Consider the following 21317-nt stretch of genomic DNA (forward strand, 5'->3'; position numbering starts at 1 on the left):
AGAAAAAAAATACAAGAAATGAACCAAAAACAGAAAAGACTGGTTTTCCAAAACCAGCAGATTGGCAGAACTTCGGAATGTGGAAGATGCAGGAGGATCAATAGAGGAAACTATTTTTCTTATGATAAATGAGAAATAAGTGGAATGCATACCAAAAGAGAGGAAGAAAGTATATGCTTTTAATTTATAATAGATCTTCAATGTGTGCGTTGCTCATGATTGTTCTTTTTAAAATTTAATTTTAACAATAATAACAATATATATTTGTTAAAATTACTATAATTATTAAAATATAAAATTAAAGGTAGACTAGTATTAACAATAAAAATTATAATAAAAGAATACATATAAATATCTCACAAATTAGTTTTAGCTTATGTATGAATGTGTATATATAATTTTGGATATGAATGTTATGATGTCTATCTAGTATAAAATAAAATTAATATTAATAATTAATATATAAAGCATACAAAAAATTAATATATAAAAGCACTAGTGTTAGATATTTTATGAATTGTTTTTATACATTTAGATATTCTTTTTCTTGTTTTTTGTTTAAAAAATATATATGATCTATTACTTTAAAAATATTTTATTAGAAAAACAACGAAAACACTCTTTACCTTGGTAAACTAAAAAAAAAATCAATTAATTAACATTTTAAAAGTTAAATTTTCAATTTTAAAATTAGCATAAAAGTAAAGAGAAACAAATAATCCTTTTAAATATATAAGATTAAAAGAATTAATCAAAACTAATTAGAAAAAAGTTAAATACAAGAAACAATAATATCAAGATAAAACAAAATTATAAAACATACGCAGAAAAGGACTAATACATGCATTTACAATTTCTCTTTTAATAATGTGTTTCACATTTCATTGATGTATATGGATTAAAGCACTTAGATTGAATGACATCTCATTGCACACAACACAATTTAACAATTCCTATATGTTTAGACACTAAGTTCATGCTAGACTATTGTGTTATATCAATATGTGATTATAAATTTATGAACCTAAAGATCAAGAAAAGTACACTAGACGAAGAAAGTTGTTGTATAATAGTAAAAGAAGAAAGTAAAAAATTAATAATAACAACTTCTAAAGCTTTTGAGATTTTATTGATTTTGAAATGCCCAAAAAATAGTGAAGATTGTAAGCTTTCAAGAAAAAAGTATCTTCCACACCCATACATGTACGTATTCCAAAAGAGACCCCCCCCCCCCCCCCCCAACCCCACACACACACACACAATAAAGAGAACGAAATGGATTTCTAACCTTCTGCAGAACACTCAGATAAAGAATGATCACATCTTCATTCTGCATCAAAACGGCAGTAAAAAGAATATTATCTTTAAACAGTTGTACGATAAAAGTGCACAACTACATCCGTTAGATACTTACAAAGTATCAAACTGAAGAAATGAATGTGCTAGGGAAAGAAGAGGTCAGTCAATGATTGGGCGATAAAAAGCTCTAGAAGAATGTGGGCATCATTGTTTAATACCTGTATAATAGGGCACAACTTTAAGTCAAAATTTCCATCAACAAGCATATCGAGCAGGGCACTTAAGAGTGCATCACTTGGATGACATTGACAGAAGTCCAAGAGTAAAGTTTGCATTGTCTGATAACCTTTGCCAGCCAAAGCTCTAAATGAAGCCTGTACAACGTACAAATTTATAACAGAAGTAAACTAGAAAATAGCCATGTTCGGATGAATGAATGTAAGGAAGGGCATTATAATTTGGTTCATATGATGAAACATTTCCTTGTAGAACTCTCGTTCAACTGTGCGTGCATAGGACTGGGAGCATGCAAGTGAGTGTGAAAAATCCACTTCGGTGAAGCTTTGTATCTTTGGAGCATTAGTCACTTCTTGTTAGTTTCAACACATTAATAACAGAAGTAAACAAGAAAATAGACCCTAATCATTATTTGAATGAAATTTTCTTGTTTCTTGGTTCTTTTCTTTGAATATGATACCGAGACTTTTTCAGTAAATGAAAAAGAGACAAAGTTAAGTCAATGAAATTTTCTTGATTCTTGTTTCTTTTATTATTTCTTGTTTCAGGAAAATATATTCACTTCATTGTTCACATTCTCTAGGAAATTTAATACGTCTTCCTTGAATAGAATAAAATCCTAATACCAAAAAAGACTTGCATCCTCCTCGAAGTGATAAATGCCTGATTCACTTTGATTTGTTTGAATTTAAGGAAACTCTAATTAGACTATTTCATTATTTCAATGAAGAGTTTGTTTCCCCTTCAAAAAAAATAAATAAATAAGGGAAACTTGAATTTTTTTCCTTCATAACTTTTGCCCTTGTTGGATTTATTTTCTTTTGAATATTAGTCTCTTTTTATTACTTCCATGAAAAGTTTTGTTTCTTGTTCATGTTAAAGAAGAAAAATGAAGACGTCAAGTGCGGCAGTGCCCACCCCAAGATTAGGAGACTAGAGACTACATACAACTTGAGCAAATGAAAACACCAACCCTATCTCTCAATGTACCAAGGATGCATTGATTAAAGCTTTCTTATACTTAAATGTGGGTGGCAATGACCAAGAGTAATACTAATTAGCAGTTAACTTGAGTAGTTAATAGGTCTATAGTGGCTTCTCATTAGGGCACCTAATCTCATTTCCTAATTTAACAAATAAATAAATAAATCAAAGAATAAAATTTCACTTTCCTTCAAAAAAAATTCAGAAAGAAATTAAACAGTTACAATAATTCCTGTGCAAATAAATTGTTTACCAAATAATTTAATATTCTAATACAATGCATTGATACTTAACCCTGCCACGTGGCCTCATAGTAATGTGGCTTAGTGATATTAAAACATTGGACTTGTACAAAGAAGATTACTCCAGATATATGTCTAAGAAACATGAAGTAGAAATACAGCTCATATGGAACAAGAATGAACAATAATGTCATTATTTTTCAGCTTACTTCTGACCAAGCCAAAATATTTATTAGAAAAAAAAGACACCTACAGGAAAATTTTAGAAGTACCTTTGAGACTTCATTTTTAGCTAGCAGACAAGTAAGAGTTTGAAGGACGTTCAAAATCAACTTTTCACCATTTGCCTCATCTACATTACCATTCAACAAAGAGACAATATGCAAAAAGCACTCTCCATCACGAAACAGAGTTTGGTAGTACTGAAGGAAAACAAAATGCAGCATTTAGAAGTCAAGAAGAAAAAGAAAGTTCACAGATAATAAAGACCAACGTCTTTTGAGATAGTTATTAGGATGTAGGACTACTTTAGAAAATTACTGCAGGTATACCTGAGGATCATTGAGAAGCATCTCTCTGATTCCAACCAACAGATCAATAGAGAGCTCTGTAGAACTTTTCTCCCGCTCTTTAATTTGAGCAAACATTTCAAGATATTTCGTACAAATATACAATTTTGCCTTTTGATCTTCCTCAGAAATTGGTTTTATCTGAATCACCGTCCAACCAAAAGTAAATAAAAAAGGTTAATAAGCAAGGTAAGCTTTCCAGTTTCCAGTGTAGCATTAACCCACCCTAACATCAATTATTAATAGAAAGCATATGACTTCCCAACACCTCCACGAAGGAACCACAAACATACAGAATTTAGCTAGAACAAATCAATAATATTACACTACCTTCATGAGCTCAAGTGTGTGTTTAAGCACACGGCTTCTCAAAGTTTCTTCCCAAAATAAATCAAACAAACAATCAATTGATGTTGAACTGAGCATAACCAAATTTTTAGCTTCGTCTCCTATTGAGAAAAATTCAGTGAAAACCTCCATGATGGTTTCCAAGCATGTAAGATAACTTTGACCTGTCTCCCTTGAATCATGTCCCTGATTACTTCGAGATTGAATGTCTCCAACAAAGTTAATCTCAGACAAGATAACATTTTCATATCTTCTATGTTCCTGGGCTTGAACACAAGCAACTTTAAGCAACCGGGGAACGCCATTCAGTGTCTTGAATGAAGCAACAGTTCTCTCAGATGAAATTTGTAATATGCGGAGCAGGCTTTTAGAAAGAGCAATAACAACCTCCGGATTACAAGCAGACTGTTCAAGGATGTCCAACAAAGCAGATAATTCAGGCTGCCAATTACAGGGTTGTAAGTTACAAAATGCATCAAACCAGAAGCTAAATATGAATAAATAACAGAACATAATGCTACAAATATTACAAGCCTGACTGATATGATCTAATATAATTAATTGCTTCCACATACAAACCAAAAATATTTAAGCTGCAAGAGAGGAAGATAAAAAAAATGTTCTTAAAAATTAAATGGTTTGAAAGAAATCAGTGTGTATTCCATGACAAGTCTTCAAGTTGGAACGACCGTCTTGAGTATGCCCGTTTAAATGCCTCGTCATGGTGTTCCTTACCCAAGGAATTCCAAGATTACTCCCTAGAAGAGATTCAATAGAAATGGCAGGCTTTCATTTTCCAAGTGTCATAGAGAGTTCGTATCATGTTTTCTGTATCTTCTTCTTTTTCCTTTAATTTTCAAGTTCTAGAAATTTGGATCTTCTCTGCTTATGGGGTTAAGGCTCAATATGGGCTAGAGACTCTGATGTAATCTGCTTTAGTAAGTTGTAGTTTATGGACTAGTGAGAGCAATAGGAGGGTGTCAACCTAGTAGAGATGTTCCGATGCACCTAATGATCCTTAGATTTTTTGCTCTTTGTATGTCTCTCATGTACATAGAGCTTTGTCTCTTTATTATTATTTAAATGTTTAGTAAAGAGATCAGTATCCTTTTCAAAAAAAAAATCTTTAGAAAGGTCCGAGCTTGTCGTCGATACAATGAAAAGACAAAAAATGTTCAAAGCAAAGGAACTCCTAAAGAGAGTGAAAGAAAGAAGCAAAAAAACTCTAAATTGGGGTTAAGTCCCAATTCATAGAGATATTGCTGGGAGAAAATGAAAAAACAAAGTGATTAAAAGCTAATAATAGAAAAATTGCAAGCAGGATTAATCTCAACTTGATTATAAAATACCAAGGAAGCCTTTTACCGAGAACAGTGAAATGGAAAGGGTTGAAGAATCTTTGAAGGATTCTTAGCTATAGATAATTTAGGGAAATTTTGATTGGATCTTTAGGACTTAATTATCACCTTCCAATGGAATTTGGGCTACACTTCCAATATTCACTTCATGCGAGAGAACAGCATGCCTAACTTCCCCCATTAAACGCTGCAGCCTTTGGTTTTCCTCTGCCTCTTTGGAAACGTTTATTAAAGATGAAGGAGAAGAATGACCTTTCTAGCAAACATCAGTAATGCGCTAACATTCTAGTAACTAGTTAACCACTAGCACATAATCAAGCTTCAAATCCACTACTTCATTTCTCTTTTCAAACTCAAACAAACAATGATTAAACCTTGGAGATACTGCACAGCAACTGAAAAATATATATCCAATCTGGAAGAAGAAAAGGTTTATGCATAACCACGTCTACAAAACTTCTCTTGAGCACATTTACATCCTTCAAATCAGTGGCAAGCCAAAAATCCTTTGAATCCTTTAAAAGAGTCTGAGGCTGAATTTTTCAAAAGCCATGAGGAAGTCTCTGATAATCGTCCAAAAAAACTAGGCAACCATTTTTTATCTAAACCAGCAAGGACATGAAGATTCTTCCTCCCTCCAGTAGCTAGTCAAATAACACAGTCGAACATGAGGTGGGTGCTAAGGATGTGTCAACCTAGTTTAGATGATCGGGTATACCTCTTGATCCTTAATTCTTTTCTCTTTTTATAATTCTATTGTACTTTGAGCTAGTCGGGCTTGTTTCTGTTTTTAAAAAAAAATAACACAATCAAAAAACAAAACAAACGAAGTTTGAAATTTGCTAAATGAATAACCTTGCAATCATTTTTCCACATTTTTGGAAGAAATCTTAATTGGTGAATACAGAATCTCCACTAAACCAGCTTCAAACCATTGTAAGGAAGATAAAGAGAGGAATATTGACCTCTTGTGAGTTGTATCTACCAAGAAAAGACCTTTTTCCTCATGCCAAATGCAAAAAATAAAAAATAATAATAAAATAATAATAATAATAATAATAATAATAATAATAATACAACAGCTTTTAAAAACCATTACCCAATTAACGTATTCTTCTTACATCAAGAGTGCTAGTAAGAGCGGGATGGGGAAGAAAGAGAAGAGAGAGGAGAGTAAACTGAAAACTCTTCAAGGAAGCATGAACAATTCAATAAAAGAAGCTTCTGAGAACTTAAGGACACAGTTGTACAACCTAGAACATATCCTGTTCATATCCTGTTCAAGTACAATTGTACAAAAGAAACTCTTGACAAACAAGCACCTAGAATCTTGAAAAGAAAATTCCCGCCAAATGCTCTAAAACCTTCCAACAGGAGAAGGGAAAACAATTGAACAAGTAATATTAAATTTCCACTGCTTAGATCTTTCAAAAACAACAGACAAGAAACCATGACTCCTTAAATCTCTAAGAGAGAGGACAAATGATGAATTTCTTTGAGTCATATTCCACAAACCTTAATTTCTTTTTTTAGTGGAAACAAGCTTCTTCATTGGAATAATGAAATGTGACTAATATTCGAAGTACAAAAGAGAGACCTTAACTAAAGATGAAAACTTTGAAGGAACCGAGAAGGTATTGTAACTAGCAAATAATGACTCAGAAGTCATAGTCAAATTATCATGGATATCATCCTTAAAAAAACACCTTAAAAGCATCAACATATGAGTCCAAAAGATAAGGATCTTCAAGCACTCTTTCTTCTGGAAGTGCTTTAGGCTCCACACTACTCATATTGAAATCAAAGCACAAAACGATGTAGAAGGAACAGATTTGTTTCTGTTTCAAAAAAAAAAGGGACGGATTGCATAGGAGGAGAAAAGCTAATAACACCTTTAGTAAGTTAACATTAGATCCAAGAGGAGAAAGAGTTGCTTTTCAATTTTCTACGCAGTATTAGCTATCTTAATCTTTTTGCAATTAAGGTTGGAGAAGATTTTTGCAAATTTTGGTCTGTAGATTCAAGGTTTTGTGAATGCTGTAGTTTCATAAACCCAATCTTTATTTATTTAAAACAAAAAAGAAAAAAACAAAACAAGCTTGAAAGAGAGAAACCAGATACATTGAATATCAAAGAATGTACAAGAACGAGCCTTTTTTTTTATTGAGCAATTTTTTTATTGAAATAAACGGCTTTCATTAAGAAAAAATGAAAGAATACATGGACATACAAAATACCAAGCTCATAAAAAACAGGAGACCACCACTACAGGAAGGGAGCCCAGCCGTACAAAATCATGTCAAGAGAATAATTACAAAAATTCTTCGAAATCAAAACCCAAAGAGAAACACGATACCGACTAACCAACCATCTCCACGCTCCCCCTTTCAACTCCCCTAAAAAGCCCGAGGCAATGAAGTATACTTTTCTTTGGCTAGGTATTTGCTCATACTTCTCACAGGATTACACAGAACCAATATTTCAGTTAAGCAAGAAATATGAAAATCATAATAGAAGTATCAAATATAGTTACTGAAGAAATAATAAATAACTTACCAAATTATGTGCAGTTCCACAAGTAGTTGAAGCAAACTCTACAAATGAAATTACTTCCATTTGAATTACATCAACCCCCTCAACCTTTAGTGGACTGTTTGAGCTAGTAGCATAATATGTTTCATGTTTCTCCAAGGAATCATCATCATTGTTTGTGCAACATTCTAAGGAAAAATCCTCAAAAGCATGTCCAAAATAGAAAAAATTTTCGGAGAAGAAAAGATCCCATATCCCCTCTTCTCGAAAAATTTCAAGGGACGCTGGAGAAGATACAAGGAACTTTCTAAATGCAGCAAGGACAGAGTGTTGCAAAGCATTGGCAAGGATCCTACAAAATGAATTAACTTAACAGTGAGGGAGTGTAGTAGAGTTTAGAATTAAATAACAGAATAAACTAATATACACAGAGACAAGTCGACTTTTCTAAAAATAACCAAAAGTGTCTTATAAACATTGGAAGAATTCTTTGAGGTTATCAAGTTTAGTTGGTTTTCGTATAAAGTCACACTAAACCCACACTAGATATCACTAAAAGACAAAGGTTAGTGGGCTAAACAGAATCATGGGAGTTGGAACGTTTTCTTCGATTTTCACTTTCAGCCAGAAAATTCTACCAATGAAATATCGGTGGCAAACTTCCGATATTAGATTATTTTCCTTCCTATCTTCGTACTAAAATGGTTTTCTATATTATTTCGTTTCTTTTCAAGAGTTTTTTTTTTCTTTTTGAAAAGTAGACGAACTTCTTTATTAATGATAAAATCTTCAAATACAAGAGGTATATACATTGAGAATAATAAAGAAGCATAATGAGCAAAAAGCTAGGGGATCAAAAGGTGCACATGGGCATCTCAACTAGATTGACACCCCCTTAACACCAAAACATCATATCCCAGATATAAGACTGATCAAAACAAAGAAAAGTTCTCCATATTCATCAACAGTAAACCGAGAAGAAGGATAGTGGCTTCTAGGGGAATTCGTCAAGGTGATCCTCTCTCTCCTTTCCTTTTTTCTGCTAGTAAGTGAAGTACTAGTAGGTTTAATAAATAAGCTGCATTTGAACTGTCATTTTAAGGGTTTTTTGGTGGGAAAAGACAGAATACACATCCCCATAGGGTTAATTCGAAAAATTTTTTGGGAGGCGAATTTGGGCAGCAAGATTAATCATTTGGCTTCGTGGAAAAAGGTCAAGCCTTCGCAATTAGACAGGGAGCTAGGTTTGGGCGGTTTAAATAACAAAAATAAGGCCCTCCTTGCTAAATGGGGCTGGAGGTTTTTGAAAGAAGACTTTCGTTGTGGCCTCAAGTAGTTAAAAGTATACGTGGCTGCAAAAAAATTGATTGGCAAACTCTAAACAAATCAGAAAACAGCCTTGGAAGTCTGTGGATCAGTATCTCTAGAGAATGCGAAAAAGATAGTTAAGTTGGCAACTTCCAAAACAGGGAATGGATGGAGAGTAGCTTTCTGGACAGATTCGTGGGTTGCTGATCTCCCTCTTAAATATCAGTTTCCAAATCTATTCAGATTAGCTCAGCAGCCCAATGATTCAATTGCTGCCCACTGGGATTATGTCACTAATTCTTGGTCATTAGTATTTTGAAGATTGCTAAAAGACGAAGAAATTCAAGATTTCCAAAGGCTATTAACTCTCATATTTCAGAAAGGTCTAACGGACTCAAATGATAGGAGAGTTTGGTCATTAGAATCCTCGGGCCATTTTTCAGTTAAGTCCCTTTCAAAGCACCTCTCTCCCTCTTCACCTTCGGAAAAAGATTACTTTAAAGCACTTTGGAAAACCAGCAGTCCAAGAAGAATAAATGTCCTGGTTTCGGTTATGGCAGTGGGTTCTCTAACTGTTCTGAGACTATGCAAAGGAAGCTTCCCAATACATGTTTGTTGCCTTCAGTGTGTCCCTTTTGCTTGAAAAGCAGTGAGCTCCTAATACACTTATTCATTTTATGTCCCTTCTCATCTAACCGTTGGATTAACATATTTTCTATGCTAAAAACAGCTTGGGTCTTTGATGTTTCGATAAGCGCCAATGTGTTCCAATTATTGAGGGGCCCTATTTATCAAAAAAAAACCCTTTCTAATTTAGGTTAATTTGATAAAAGCACTTCTAGCCGAGATTTGGTTTGAACTTAAAGAACGCATCTTCCATGACAAAAAAGGGATTGGGTTGACATCGTAGACAATTATAAAAGAAACGCTGCAGCTTGGTGTTCTTCAAATGCAGAATTCAAAGTTTACTCCTTTCAAGATATCAGCCTCAATTGGACTGCCTTCATCTGAAGAGATACAAGGCAGTTTCCCCAAATTGCTAGTTCAAAATTAGTGCTTTTGTAGTTTTAAAGGGCTTTAATATGTATTTCTACCGTTAAGTTTTCACTCTTCATCTTTGCTTCTGTCTTAAATAGGTAGATTATATTGTTATCTTGCGTGTTTATTTTGGTCTTTTCATGACCTTAGCATTGTTCTTGTTTTTTGGAGATGATGAGGGTGAGGGTACTATAGAAGTGTCAACCTAGTTGAGATGTCCGGGTGCACCTACTGATTCTCTCTCTCCCCCATTTCTAGGCTTCTCTATTATTCTCGTTGTATATCTCTCTTGTACTTTGAGTTTATTGTTAATAATATAGAAGCTTGTCTCCTTTTCAAAAGAAAAAGAAAATAAATGATATGGTATATATAAGTCCAGCAAAAGAACATAGGTCGAGACTAGGAAAAATTAAAATTTGATGAAGAGACAAAAACAAAAAGCTACAGCTGCTGAGGGATACAAAGCTGAGACTGGATCCAGCACAGGACAAAGATTAAGGGACTGGATGGGAGAGGAAAGCTGCCCAATTGAAACAAATATCCTGAATAAAGTAAGCCCCAAACTCCTTGTCCAAGGAAACCCAAGCTGCTGCACTTCATTATGCAGAGAGAGACTTCTGAGCACGGCTTTTCTTTGTCGTGAAAAATCCTCTGATTTCTTTCAAACCAGAGTTTGGAAAGGACAGACCAACTCTTATTGAAGGTTTCGGAAGTTGGTTGTCAATTATAAATCTTCCTCTCAACTTATGAAGAAGAAATATTTTTGAAGTAACTAGGGCCTACTTTGGAGGATTGGAAAGTATAGCTCTAGAAACACTTAATTTGATCAAGTGCTCTAAAGCAAGAATTGAAGTTCGAAAAAATCTGTGTGGATTTTTACCAGCAACTATAGAAATAAAGAGCGAGACTCGGGGAAATTTCTTCCTTCATTTTGGGGATTTTGAACCATTAGAAGCCCCTGTAATTGTTCAACATGACTTATTTCTTAGTGATTTTTCCAATCCTATCGATTTATGTAGACTAAATTCAGTGATTATTGATGAAGAGCTACAAGGGGATGGCCTTCCAGAGAATTGGAACTTCCTCAATCAGAATGTTCCATCCATCTCAAGGAACCCATTCGAGGCACTTAGGAAGTTGGGGGCAAAGATGAAGATCTTGACCTGCCGGAAAGTGAACCAATCCTTAAATCTCTGCCGGAAAAGCCCTATTTCAGATGGAATAATTCAAATCAGTGTGCAGATGGTCTTTTCACACGCTTTGAAGACGAAAAGGCAGCATCATAAGAGAGAGAAAATCAGTCCTCGAAGATAGAAAAGACAGTCAAGCCTGCCATTTAATGCTGCAACAAAAGGTTTATCAAGCTCTCCCCACTCAGATTCTCTCCAACTTGATATAGCAGCCGGCAGCCATGTTGTAGAAGAGTTAAATGTGAGGCCAGCTGTACAGCCCCAATTCTTTATTTTTGATGAACCCAAGTCAGACAGCTATAGTAAAATGGCCGTGGGGTCCACTCTTAATGACTCTAATTTTTATTATTCCGGCAATTGAAGAGGCATTTTGTGAATTATCAAATGAGGGGAATAAAGAAAAAGGGCCCACTTCAATAACTCTTCGAGTAGTAACGAATTTTGTCCAAGGGGTCAAGTTTCTTCAGATTTCGGTTTTTCTAACCGTTTCAAGGACACCAAAGGTAGTAAAGCCTCTCATGTTCCAAAAATTCTTAAGGATTATGTGTGTACTGCAAACAAACCTCCTTCAACAATGTGTGGACTGTCCTTCTAAAATCTGAATTTAAAGGGGTTTGTGACCTTAAAAGTCCCTCTTTAGACTCTCTTCGGAACCACCTCAACAAGCACTCTATTTCTGCCAATAACCAGGACCTTCTGGAAGTGACAGCTCTAAAATTCAGATTCCAGAATGCTTCATCTGGTCAGTAAATGTTTATTCTTCTTCAAAGTGTCTCAATTTTCCATCCACCATCTCTAATTCAAAGGCATCTTTTCTACGAGGCCTCCCCATACAAAGATGATTTTTCTCTCAAAAACCAGTTTGAATTTTTCTCTCTAATCAGCGTTAGTAGCAAAGAGTCAGTTGATTCCAGCAATGAGGTTGACCTTAAACTAGATTCAGAAATTGAAGGGACGGACCTAAATGCTTTGTTCAATGATGAGGATTTTCCCTCTAATAAAATTCCAATGGATTTGCCTAAAGATTTGGTATCTATAGTCAGTGATTGTGGTCTTATTCTGGCTTAATTTAGAAGTGCAGCCACCTTTCCCTTCTCCCCGCCATTATGAAGATGGTCTCCTGGAACACTAGGGGTTTAAATGATTCCTCTAAACATGCAGCACTCAAAAAGTTTATCAAAAATTGTAGTTCGGAAGTAGTCATGATTCAAGAGTCTATGAAGGATACCTTGAATTCAGTTTCATAAAATCGCTGTGGAGTTCTAAGGATATTGGCTGGGATTTTGTGGCTTCTGTTGGTTCTTATGGGGGAATTCTTACCATGTGGGACAGCAGTAAAATCTCTGTAACTGAGGTTATTAAAAGGCGCTTCTCTTTGTCTATCAAATGCCTCAGTTTGTGCAAAAAGGTATGCTGGATCACAAATGTCTATGGCCCTTGTGGATATAGAGAAAGGAAATTGTTTTGGCCCAAATCGTCTTCCTTAACTGCTTGTTCGGCTGTGGCCTGGTAGGTGGGGATTTTAATATATTGGGCCCATGAAAGATTTCCAATTGGCAGGAGCACTAGAGGAATGTCATTGTTCAATAAGTTTATTGATTCGGTTACTCTCATGGAAATTCCATTGCAAAATGGAAGGTTCGCTTGGTCTAGAGATGGTATTTCTCCTTCCAAATCATTATTAGACAGATTCTTCCTAAATCAATAGTGGGATGTTTGTTTTGAAAATTCTCGGATGTCACTCAAAGCACGTATCTTCTCAGATCACTTTCCTTTAATCTTGGAGGCTGGTGCTTTTCTTTGAAGCTTGGAATTTTGCAGCACAAGCCAAGGTAAAAGAAAGAGAGAAAATCTTGTTGTTAGAATTAGAAAAATATGATTATGTGGCTGAGTTGATTGGGTTAAATGAAGAAGAGATCGGTTCTAGAACAGCATTGCAAGCTGAATTACTAGGCATTTACCAAAATGAAGAGCATAATTATATGCAGAAAAGTAAGCTTAACTGGCTGTCTTTGGGTGATGAGAATACGGGTTTCTTCCACCGCTTTTCAAATGCAATGAAAAGAAGGAACCTCATAATAGAATTAAAAGATGATGATGGGATCGCTTTAACTTCATTCCGCGACATTGAAAGGCATGCAATTTTTTGAGACACTTTATACAAGAATTCCGGGGGACAGATTTATACCTATTAATAGCGACTGGTCTTGTGTTTCCTCAGTTCAGAATGTGGTTCTTGTTATCTAGTTTTCAGTGGAGGAAATTTTTAAAGCTTTGAAGGCACTTGGCAGCAATATAGCCCCGGGCCCGGATGGATTCACAGCAGAATTCCTAATCAAACACTGGTCTAATTTCAAGGATATCTTCGAATCCTTAATGGCTAATTTCTAGATAAATGGAAGATTAAATGCTTGTATTCAAGAAAACTTCGTTTTTTTAGTGCAGAAAAAAGAGAATGCAACTCTAGTCAAGGATTTCCGCCCAATCAGTCTCACTACCTTAACATACAAGGTAGTTGCAAAGATTCTATCTGAACGTCTAAAACAAGTTATGGATGCAATTATAAGTCCTACCCAAAGCGCTTTTATTGAAGGTAGGCAGATTCTTGACCCAATATTAATTGCTAACGAGGCAGTGGAAGATTATAGGGAAAAACTGAAAAAGGACTGGATTTTAAAACTTGATCTAGAAAAAGCCTTTGATAGGGTGGATTGGAACTTTTTAGAAAATACTTTATCTCTAAAAAAGTTTAATCCCAAGTGGATTTCATGGATAATGGGCTGCCTAAAAAATCCAAAATTTTCCATCTTCGTTAATGGTAAGCCAAGAGGCCGTATAACAGCATCTCGAGGTATCCGCCAAGGGGACCCCTTCTCCCCCTTTTTATTTCTCCTAGTAAGTGAGGTTTTAGGAGAAATCATAAACAAGCTTCATAGTAACGGTCAGTTTGAAGGTTTCCTTGTTGGCAAAGATATGATCCACCTCCCTTTGCTTCAATTTTCCAATGACACTCTTCTTTTTTGTAAGTATGATGTGCAGATGTTTCTTAAGCTTAAGGATGCCATTAGGTTATTTGAATGGTGTTCGGGGCAAAAAGTAAACTGGGAGAAATCAGCCATTAGCGGTGTTAATGTGGAAAAGGATGATTTGATTCAAACGGCAAACTTGCTAGGGTGCAAGGTAGAAAAGCTTCCGATTATTTATTTAGGTCTCCCTTTGGGAGGTTACCCTTGGCAAAAGATGTTTTAGCAACCAGTCATCGATCGAATTCACAAGAAACTAGATAGGTGGAAAAGATATAACATCTCTAAAGGAGAAAGACATACCTGATGCAACTCAGTACTAGTTAGTCTTCCCACATATTACCTATCTTCATTTTCAATACTTGAAAGTATGGCTACCTCTTTGGAGAGAATCATGCGAAACTTCTTTTGGGAAGATCATGCTGGCAACCAAATCAGCCACCTTGTTAAATGGAACAAGGTTTCAACTCCTCTAAAAGATGGGGTCTTAACCTAGGAGGAATTAAAATTCATAACACTACTTTGCTCGCTAAATGGGGTTGGAGATTCTCAAAAGAAGAGTCGGCTCTTTGGAGGCAAATAATTAGAAGCATCCACGGTAAGGAGCCGTTTGATTGGTTCACTAAAGGGAAGTCTGGTAAGAGCCTAAGGAACCCTTGGGTTAGCATTGCTAGAGTCTGGAGGTCGATTGACTCATTAGTCTCCTTTAATCTTGGTAACAGCCGTAGAATTGGCTTTTGGTCAGATCCTTGGATTGTTAATGCCCCCAACAAGGAGCAACATTCTAGGCTCTTTAGAATTGCTCTTTTTTCCACTGGTTCAGTTGCAGCACATTAGGACAATGATACCTCTTCTTGGTCATTGGCCTTTAGAAGAAGTTTGGAAGATGATGAAATTGTAGATTTTCAATCACTACTTTCCCTCCTCTCTTCTGAAAAAGTGGGTAACTCTGACGATTATAGATCATGGTCCATTGATCCTCAAGGTCGGTTTTCCGTTAAGTCTCTTTCGGCTCATTTAAATCTGCCTCCCCAATGGATAAACACCTTTTTTGAGCAATTTGGAAATCAGGCAGCCCATGGAGAACTAACCTTTTGATTTGGATATGGTCTTCAGGTCACTCAATAGCTCAGAAATCTTGCAAAAGAAAGCCCCTAATAAAAGCCTCTCCCCCTCGATTTGCCCTCTATGTTTGAAGGCTAGTGAGAATCTTTCTCATATTTTCTTGAACTGTCCTATCTCCTCATTTTGTTGGGTAAAGATTTTCTCCTTGTTCAATTTAGCTTGGGTATTTGACCATTCACTAAATGCTAGTGTGGCTCAACTTCTGTCGAGTCTGAGTTTGACCAAAAATTCAAGTATCATATGGAAAAATTTGTCAAAAGCCATACTTTTAGAATTATGGTTTGAACGAAATCAACGTATCTTCCATGATAAAGCAAAACCAAGGGCAGAAATTATGCAGGTTGCAGATCTTAATGCTTTAGCATGGTGTTCCCTTAAAAAGGAGTTCGTTCATTATTCTATCCAAGACATTTAACTTAATTGGGTTGCCTTTCTTTCTCAACCTGCCTAATTGTTACTGCATCAGATTCATTGCTTACAGATTACACAGTATGAAGCTCTCTATTGCTTTTTGAAGATTTGAAGGATTGCCCCTATTTTAGTCTTTAATTTTGAGATTGCTTTTTCTTTGGGGTCTCCCCATTTGTTTCTTGCTGTTTTTTCCGGTCCCTTTTTGTTTTCTGGACCTTTGTATCAAGCTGGATGCTTTTATTATTGTCTCTATGTTGGTTTGTTTATGTTTGTACTCGGGATATGATGCTTGACGCTAAGGGGGTGTCAACCTAGTTGAGATGTCCGGGTGCGCCTCCTAATCCCTATAGGACTTCCTTGATTACTACTTATTTATTTCTCTCTTTGTATAAATCTCTTGTACTTTGAGTTCTTATTAATAAAGATAATAAAGTGATTTTTTTTCTCTCATGATTAATTTTGAAAATGTTAGGTAGTTTAAGCAATATTATAGTGTTAAGAACATATAAGATTTCATGTTTTATGATTTAATTATATTTTCTTAATTTAAAATGAGGCTTACACCTCATACTACCTTGAGCCGCCTTAAGCTTTTTAAAACATTGATGGCGGTTGAGGAATTTTGAAAGAAAAAAATCTATCGTAGTTCTTATCCTAGTTTAATTTCTTGCTTTGTGTTATGTTTGGCTTGATCACCCTATCATAATCGCTTTGATAGCCTAAAGTTCTTAATTGAGCCTCTAGTTTAATTAAGTTCTTAAGTTCTTAGCTACTGATTTTGGACACTTTCCACAATGTTTCTGAGGAAGTAGGCTAAGCATTTGAATGAATGAGAAATTATCTTTAGACATCCTACGATCAATCAGACAATTAGAGGAATCCGAACTCCTAAGCTAGGTTGTCTTAACATATTTCACCTTTTATATTCTTGTACTTTAACTTTCCCACACTTTATGCTTTTCGTGCCTTACTTTCTCTATCCACACCAACCAACCCACCTCCTCGCTACCACTTTAACTAGGAACTTAGCTCATGCAAAACTTACCTTAGACTTCTCTACGAATCGACTCGGTCTTGCTACTAATAGTCTAATACTACTAAGTTCTAGTGGTTCTAGATCGATATTATAAATTTTATTTTTGATAAATGGAAGTTCTCGATAACCTTTGGGCTTTCAAAAGGCTATAGTAACAAAAGAATGCCTTTGATTAAGACACCACCAAGAAAGAGGTGTACTGTATGCTCCTACAGACTTATCTTCAAAGGTGCGAAGATTTCTTCTAACGAGACAATTTTGGATGAGTAAGGTTGGGATCTCCTGCCTACTTCCTTCGTGTATCCTCTTTTCATTTAATCAATGGGAATGTTCCTTATCCACAAACTATAACAATAATAGAAAATTCGAGGAGTCAACCATGAGGCATACCTCAAGTGGGCAGGCAAATCATTTTGATTAGAGCAAGCCCTAATGCAAGGGAACACAGCAACAAGTACCCTCATGACCCATTTGATTGAAAGATCACCATAGACCAATGAAACCGGTGTCATGATTCGAACGGAAGATGCTTGAGGATGATGAGGTTTAACGTCTTCAGGGGCAAGAAGAAAAGAACAAAGTACTTTGCATAACTTCACAACATATTTGTTCCAAGATTGTACGTGAGTGAGATCAGTTAAAGGTACAACTGAACATTCTCCTGAATGTGCTGCGACATTGTATTTACAGTCGAGGATAGGCCATCTAAAATCATACTGTCCAGATAATTCACCAATCTGCAGTTTGTATTCTTGAAGCATGAAAGCTGGAGAACAAAAGCTATTTGCAAATTTATGGACTCTCCCGTTTTCACACAAAAATTGCATGTTGTTTAAATTCCCAAAGCTAGATGCAGTTAAGGGTGCCATTCAAGTATCAACTTCTAAACGAAATTGAGAGCAAAATAGTATAGTTTATCCTCAAATCAGAAACCCCCAGCTGAATACAAAAGTTGATGAAATACAATAAATGTGGTTTCCAACAAAAGTTATTCTGAAGACATTGAAACTAAAGAAATTGGCGTATAAAACAGCACCATCTATCTTATACATTAATCCACATACGTTACAACTACAAGTAAGAAACTCTGAACATATCTATAAGCATTGACTTCCAAATCGTGAAAGTGTTAGAAAATAAATAGAAAAACAATAGAATAAGGAAAACAAAAAGGATACACAGCCTCTCTAAGGACTGCCAGTGAAAGAACATGCAGCTGCAAAATGTTAAGGAAGCGGCTCTCGTCTCTGAAAAATATTTTAGATAGCATGTTAGTAGTCGAAAGGTAGAAAATGTCTACAAAGTGCATCAACTTGAAAGACGTTAATGTATCGATTAACAATAACCAAATGAAGTTTTATTTATAGCTTCAAAACTCTCCTCACGGACAGGTGAAAATCTTAGAAAATTTAGAGTAGAAGGTGTTCACCTTTTCTGGTCAGCACCAGCTGGGTCCTTCGGAGCTAAAACAATTTTGGATGGAAGTCCAAGACCATCTAACAAGACTTCAAGTCCACCAATGCTTTTAAAATGATTTTGACCTCGTGGGTTCTCAGATAATGCAGAATAAAGAATTTTTAAAGCCAAAAATTGGAGCTCAACTTCAATATTTTGTTCTTTGATATTCAACCTTCTAGTAACCCGCAACAATTCTGGTCAAAAAAAAAAATTCTAATCAGCCAGAATAATAAATAGTGGGGATCTACAAGAAAGCAATTTAAATTCAAATATGAAAATAATTAGTAATAACAACAGATGGTTCACCAAAAATTGAAAGGAAAACAAATTTCATGATGTGTGGTAATAATTAGATAACCAATTTCTTCTGCATATCGCCATTTTAGAGAACTAATGCACTTATCACTAAGTAAGTTCCAAGGACAAGTTTGGTCACTCAAACTGGCATACCTTACCTACTAACCAATTAATTCCACCAGCTTCCATCACCAACACAACTGCCTTCTGGCGCCACATTAATCTCTCTTCACAAGTTGGTACCTTCATGCTTAGAGAATGATCCTCCACATAAAGAAGTGAATCGATGTCAATGAAAATGTGTATTATTGACACCACGTATTTCAACATTTTTTGTAGGAGTCTTGTGTTTTCCACAACAATATTTGATACACCTTCATCAACAGAAAGTTCGCCTGCTATTGTCTTAAGTTGGATAACAGCCCCTGAAATTAAGAAAATCAGACTGTAATCTAGAAACAGAAAATATTAGCAGCACGATTACTTTATATAGGCATGAGTGTATCATTGTGTCCACAATACTGTATCAAAGGAAACGATGAGACTACCTTTCATCAATGCTGTGAGCTTCTGAATCCCACTATAGTACCCAAAAACTTTACAGTTATGCATTGAACGCATAACTATTGCCAAGGCATCCAAGACTAGAAACCCTTCTGAAGTTAAATTTAAGCCAATTGATGCTCCATGTAAATCTGCTGTCGACCGCCCTGAGTTGAAAGTTCAGTGCAATTGATAAAGTCAGTTGAAAAGGAAAGCTCAACAGCATTAATAATACCTTAGGAAGGGCGTCATCATCTACCCTCCCAAGTCCCAATATCGTGTGGCTTTAAGTAGAGATAAAATTAAGTAGAACAAGATGTCTCACCAGCAATAAGAAGATAAATAAATAAAATTAGTTCAAACAACTTGACGTCCAATCCCATAAAATGAGAGGAAATTCAGAAGAAGATCTAGGCATGAAACCAAGATCATTTTTTTGAGAAGACATATTTTTTTGAAAAGGAAACGAATCTCATATATTAAATAATGAGTCTGAGCTCAAAGTACAAGAGGGTTATACAATGAGCAATTAAAGAACTATGATGTAGATGCACCCGGACATCTCATATTTTTTGGGAAGATAAATGAAACCCAAAACAAGATTATTAGTCATGCAAAATGATTCTCTATCATATAATTTTTGAAGTTTCTCTCCACTGATGTACATTATCTAATTTAACTAAAACATCATCTAGGGTGAAAGTGAATGGTCTAAAACCGATGAAGTTTGAAAATCTTATAAAGATTCTATTGAAAAGTTACACAAAGGCTAGTTACAAGGCATCCAATCAGCAGCCGATCTAAATATAAAGCCGTACAGCAATCTGACCACCTCAAACACACTTCTAACTTCCCTGACAAATTACTCCCAATGGCTACATTTCCTAAAAGAGTAACAGAAAATGGATTAGAGGGCTGGAATGGACCAAACATAAGAAAAACAGAGACTTCTAGCCTTACATCAGCAAAATCCCAAAAAATCAATCAAAACAATAAAGTCCTGCTTTGCGTTGTTAGCGGAAACCTTCTATCATGCAGAAAGGTGTTCAAGTTAATAATCATTTTATTCACTAAAATTCATCTCAGAGGCACTTTTAAAAGTGGCAGAGACCATTCAACTTAAATTCAAGAAATAAATAGCCAATTCATCAAAAATAAATAAAACAGAGATATGAAAAGCATGTCAAATTGGTAGACATAAATCAACTTACATTCAATAATAAGAGAAGTCAATTGCTTGAGCTCTTCACTTAATTTTAAAATGATTTCCGCAGGATGTCCACTAGAGCAGCCAACAGTATGATCTGAAGTTGACAAGTTCTCCACAGAAGTTGAGGCATCCTCCGAGAGCCAGCCAGAATTTATGGGTTTCCAGTTCTTGTATGCTACTATAAATTGCTTCAAGAAAACATAAAACAACCTTTTTCTCTCCCCCTAAAGATTAAGAATATTGCATGGTAAGAATAAATTTGACAGAAGCGATAAGAATAAAAATCAAGATTAAATATGTTTCAAGACTTTTTATTTATAGGAAACAGGGAAAGTTTATTCACACAAAAGTGGAAAGACAATCCAAAAGGCAAGGGTATTTGTTAAATTATTGCACTAGTCCCTAAACTGTAAACCCTTCGTCTGGCTCCTCAACTATTCTTTTTTTTCATCTGGACCCTCAACTGTTCTCTTTCTTCTTGTTTTAGGTTCATAAACTTTTGACTATCCTAAGCATTATAATGGTTATTGCCATGTGAGAAATTCTCGTATCAACTAAGCTATATTTTATTTAAAACGGAACCAATCTTTTCATTGATATAACGAAAAGAGTCTAGTGCTACAAAATAAAAGATAACTTTCCATCAATGTTGTAATTTTTCTCCAAAATTAACAGTGACGTGTCATACATCTAAAAGCTCATAAGAAGAATCAGGCTTTCTTAATGATGAGGATCATTATTACATCAATTAAGCACTTTAGAGACAAATAAAACTTGGAAACATCAAACAATAAGTTAAAAATAATAATAATAATAATATTGTCCTTGTTTCTTTTTTCTCTTTCTCTCTCTCTTTAAGAGACGACAGTCATTGATAAAAAAAATTGAAGAAATGCAAAGGCATGAAGAAGAAGAAGAAGAAGAAGAAGAAGTCCCAACAAAAACCAGAAAACAAAAGGGAGGTGAAGAACTAACTACAAATAGGGACTTCAATCTAACAAAATCAAACCAAGATCATAATTAAAAAAGAAAAGGTATGCCCTCATCTTTTCAGGTGAATACAGGAAAGGGCTTAACTTCAATCTGAAACAAAACAACTTCCTATGAAG

The 21317-nt window shown here is 35.2% G+C and overlaps 1 protein-coding gene across 4 annotated transcripts in view; it reads right to left on the bottom strand.

Moving 5' to 3' along the window:
- LOC103503650 (BEACH domain-containing protein B) overlaps positions 1-21317 on the bottom strand; it is a 59208-nt gene that overhangs the window by 30226 nt on the left and 7665 nt on the right. For 3 of the 4 annotated variants that reach the window (XM_008467927.3, XM_008467928.3, XM_008467926.3), the window contains exons 4-15: positions 20210-20432; positions 19004-19165; positions 18614-18880; positions 18130-18352; positions 17879-17947; positions 17091-17546; positions 7594-7921; positions 3662-4120; positions 3314-3472; positions 3035-3184; positions 1518-1673; positions 1289-1330 (exon numbers count right to left, since the gene is read on the bottom strand). In XM_008467927.3, the coding sequence (XP_008466149.1) occupies positions 1289-1330; positions 1518-1673; positions 3035-3184; positions 3314-3472; positions 3662-4120; positions 7594-7921; positions 17091-17546; positions 17879-17947; positions 18130-18352; positions 18614-18880; positions 19004-19165; positions 20210-20432 (2694 nt within the window). The remainder of the gene's footprint in view (positions 1-1288; positions 1331-1517; positions 1674-3034; positions 3185-3313; positions 3473-3661; positions 4121-7593; positions 7922-17090; positions 17547-17878; positions 17948-18129; positions 18353-18613; positions 18881-19003; positions 19166-20209; positions 20433-21317) is intronic. The other variant, XM_051083574.1, reaches the window with a different exon arrangement.

The sequence above is a fragment of the Cucumis melo genome, chromosome 4 (genome assembly GCF_025177605.1).
Source record: "Cucumis melo cultivar AY chromosome 4, USDA_Cmelo_AY_1.0, whole genome shotgun sequence".
NCBI classification, from domain to species: domain Eukaryota; kingdom Viridiplantae; phylum Streptophyta; class Magnoliopsida; order Cucurbitales; family Cucurbitaceae; genus Cucumis; species Cucumis melo.